Source organism: Alligator sinensis, unplaced genomic scaffold (assembly GCF_000455745.1).
Source record: "Alligator sinensis unplaced genomic scaffold, ASM45574v1 scaffold248_1, whole genome shotgun sequence".
Classification (NCBI taxonomy): Eukaryota; Metazoa; Chordata; order Crocodylia; family Alligatoridae; genus Alligator; species Alligator sinensis.
In genome coordinates, this window is record NW_005842130.1 from 1,041,245 (window position 1) to 1,044,635 (window position 3,391).

At 49.5% G+C, this 3,391-nt stretch overlaps 1 protein-coding gene across 1 annotated transcript in view; it reads left to right on the plus strand.

Moving 5' to 3' along the window:
* Positions 1-3,391, plus strand: part of NSUN2 (NOP2/Sun RNA methyltransferase family member 2) — a 45,095-nt gene that overhangs the window by 12,364 nt on the left and 29,340 nt on the right. Inside the window, 1 exon segment of the mRNA XM_006025019.3 lies at positions 1,910-2,015. Coding sequence (XP_006025081.2) covers positions 1,910-2,015 — 106 coding nt within the window.

Here is a 3,391-nt window from a genome sequence, read left to right on the forward strand (position 1 = left end):
CCTGGCTGGACACAGCAGGAGGTCCCAAAGTCCTCCTTTGGCGTGGAGGGGGACTGTGGTCTACCCTCTGCCTCCCGGGGGAGAAGGGCCTGGCAGTAGGAGTCTATCTCCTGCTCGCAGTCCCTGATGGCACGCAGTCTCTGGACTGTGGCCTGGAGCTCCTCCAGCTGGCGCGCCAGAGACCCCAAAAGGGAGCAGACCCCACAGTCTGGGGTCATTGATTCAGCCTCAGGCTATTTGACTGTCTACTTAGCCCAAAAGCCTTACCACCTCTTCAGGCAGCTCACCTAAATTTGTCACTCGGACATTTTATTTTTACAGTGCAGCAGTCCCAGGTTGTGGTGTGGTTGTATCTTTACATTGATGCCAGTCCCAATAAAGCAGGGGCAGGTCAAGTACGGCCTGCAGGCTGGATCTATCCTGCCAGGTGGCATCATCCAGCCTGCAGGCACTCGCCAAGTAATTGTACCCAGCCTGTATGCTTCATTCCCACCCTTCTGCTTGGGAGGACCCTGGCCCTAGCCAGCACATGCAGCTTCCAGGTGGGGCCACTGCTGCAGCTGCCAGGTGACCTACTTGGCTTCCCTGGCCTTGACACCTCCTGTGTCCATGCTGCAGCACTCACCCTAGGCACCAAGTAGGGAAGCTGCAGGTGGGCAGGAATGTGGAGTGTGGGGCTGGTGCTAGTGCACAGCCTAGGGCCTGTGCCTGGCAGGAGTGCGGAGCTCAGGTGGGCAGGGTGTGGGGAATGATGTGGGGGGAGGGGGTTTACAGGCCCCCACACATGCCCCCCGGGGCGCACAGCCACTGCCAGTGGCAGCAGCACCAGGCCTCAGGCCATTGGGGTGCTCATGGTCTGTGCAGTCACAGCTGCCAGGCGGTGCATGGCTCCAACCAGTTCTGGCAGTTGCATGTGGCAGCAAGGAGTGGAGCCAGGCTGGCCTGCCACACGGGGCTCATGTGCACCTCCAGGAACTTGCACATCCCCAGGGGGGAAGTGCTATGCAATGGAGCTAGCTGCCTTTCCTATTCCATGCCACCACGTGCGGCTCACAGGACTCCGTCGGGAAGCAGCACCACCTCCAGCAGAGTCTTGTGAACTGCACGTGGCATCAGGGAGTGGAGCCAGGCTACTGGCTTCATTGTGCGGGGCTTCCCCCCAGTGACACGCGAGTTCCTGGAGCTGCATGTGAGTCCCACGTGATAGCGGTGGACTAGCCTGGCTCCACTCCCTGCTGCCACGTGCAGCTCACGAGTCTCCACTGGAAGTGGAAGCATTCCAGTCTAGGATTATCTTAAGTATCTGTGGTCAGCATTTTTCATTTTGCTGGATGTACATTTTTTTTCCTGTGTATTTGGTGATGAGTTTGACCATTTCACACAACACAAGCAAAGAATTGCCCAGTGGAACTTTTTATGAGCTGAGTTATCGTTCTGACTGTCTGAGGTGCACAGCAGAGTTTTGTGCTATTCTCAGTGATGCAAGTATGAAGATTAATTGCATCAAAATCTATTGTTACTGTGGTGTCTCTGCTGGTGCCAAAGTAAACCGATGATGATCTTTTCTGTTAGGATTGCAGATTTTCTTACTTGGGACTGAGTTGGTTCTTGACATAGGCCATAGGTATGGATTCAACTCTACTGTTACAACTCCAATTTCTTTTTTGAAAAAGAATTGTTTGGAAGCTTGAAATGCAAAGATGGTTAAATAAGGAGTGTTATTTTGTCCATGTCTTCTGCCTTCTTTACGGGTTTTTTTCAACAGGTTATTAATTGGATCGGTACTAAATTATTTAAACAGTTTTTTAGTTGTTTTAACGTGATTGAATGTTTTTAATTATTAATGTTTTTCACACTGGATTACTCTAAAATAAGAGATGCACAAAATGACATTCTTCTGTTTCTTCAGGTATCCAGAAGAGCTAGCATGGCACACAAACTTGAGCAGAAAAATATTGCGGAAGTCACCAGAACTAGAAAAATTTCATCAGTTTCTGGTTAGCGAGACAGAGTGTGTAAGTTATAACAACTGATACTTTTTGTATCCTGAGCTAACTTTTCTCTTTAGAACTAGAACATCTCATATTGGGCAGTTTAGATGGTGCTCAATCTGGTCTGTAATCTCTGAAGATCTAAGTTAATGTCATGTTAGATCTTTTTTTCGGCTATATTTGATTTTATTCTTAACTATTGTGGACAATGGTTCATCTCACAGGACCAGAACATAGCCATGATTATCACATACCCATGACCTAAATCAGAGGTTTTCAACCTTTTTTAAAGAGTGTACCCCTTTTGGTGGCATTTGCTGGACGTGGGGGGGGCTTGTGTGGGTGGATGGCGGCTGTTGCTGTGTGAGCGAGCTCCCCTCACCCTCCCCCAGCATCTGGGTGGCGCCTGTGCAGCCCACAGAGGGGAGCCACTGCCTCCCCTGCGCTCTGCTCCTGGGAGGTGGAAGCACGGGGTGGTGGGTGGCAGTGCTCCATCCCTTACTGCCTGTGCGTACCCCCTAGCACCTTTCTAAGTACCCCTGGGGGTACGTGTACCCCTGGTTGACAACCCCTGGCCTTAATTTTAAGAGACCAGTACCTCTTTTTGGTTGCCCAACTAAAGATGCCTTAAGAGGGCCTGATTTCCACCCCCTTCCTCCTCCTCCTCCCCTGAGGTCAGATGCTGAGTTAAGCATCTAAGGGTATGGCTGCCCCCAACATTTTAGGTTTTTGTTTGAATTCATCCCTTCTGTCCACAACATTTGTACAGTGAATTGGTAATACTGCATGTGCTATGCAGCATGCTTCTGTGTACTTAGCTGGTGTATAGGTTTTCTCATCCCTTTATGGCAGCAGGGTGTGAGGCAGTCCAGGCTCTGGCTGAGCAGTCAAGAAAAGGGGAGTTATAGAAAGGCCAGAGAGAGAATTATGCATTAGGAACTGGAGGGTATACTGAAGAATTGTCCTGCAGGGCATGCTTACTGGAACTACACTGCAGGGAGGGGGACTTGGGGGTTAGAAACAAGCAGACAGGATGGGCATGCTGAGTCTCAGAGCTTCAGAAGGGCTTCCAGTGCAGCTGGAAGTGCTGCCAGGGTGCAAGCTTGAGAGTTTGAAGTAGGAATTCCAGACAGGTGTGAGCTTGAGCACATTATCAAGCCTGGACTTAACTGCCATTATAGGCAAGTCTTAGAATGACTGAGGCTGAGTCATTGTTTAGAAATGGAGCTTTTGGAAATGTCTGGCAGGGCTTTCTTGAGTATAATAGAAGATTTATAAGCATTAGGATTTAAATTAAAGGAGAATCATGAAATGTTTATCTTGCCTGTACTTGACTGAAGCCAGATTCTCTAGTCTCTTCCTCTTAAAAGTTCCAAGTACATCCATAATCATAAGGGAAA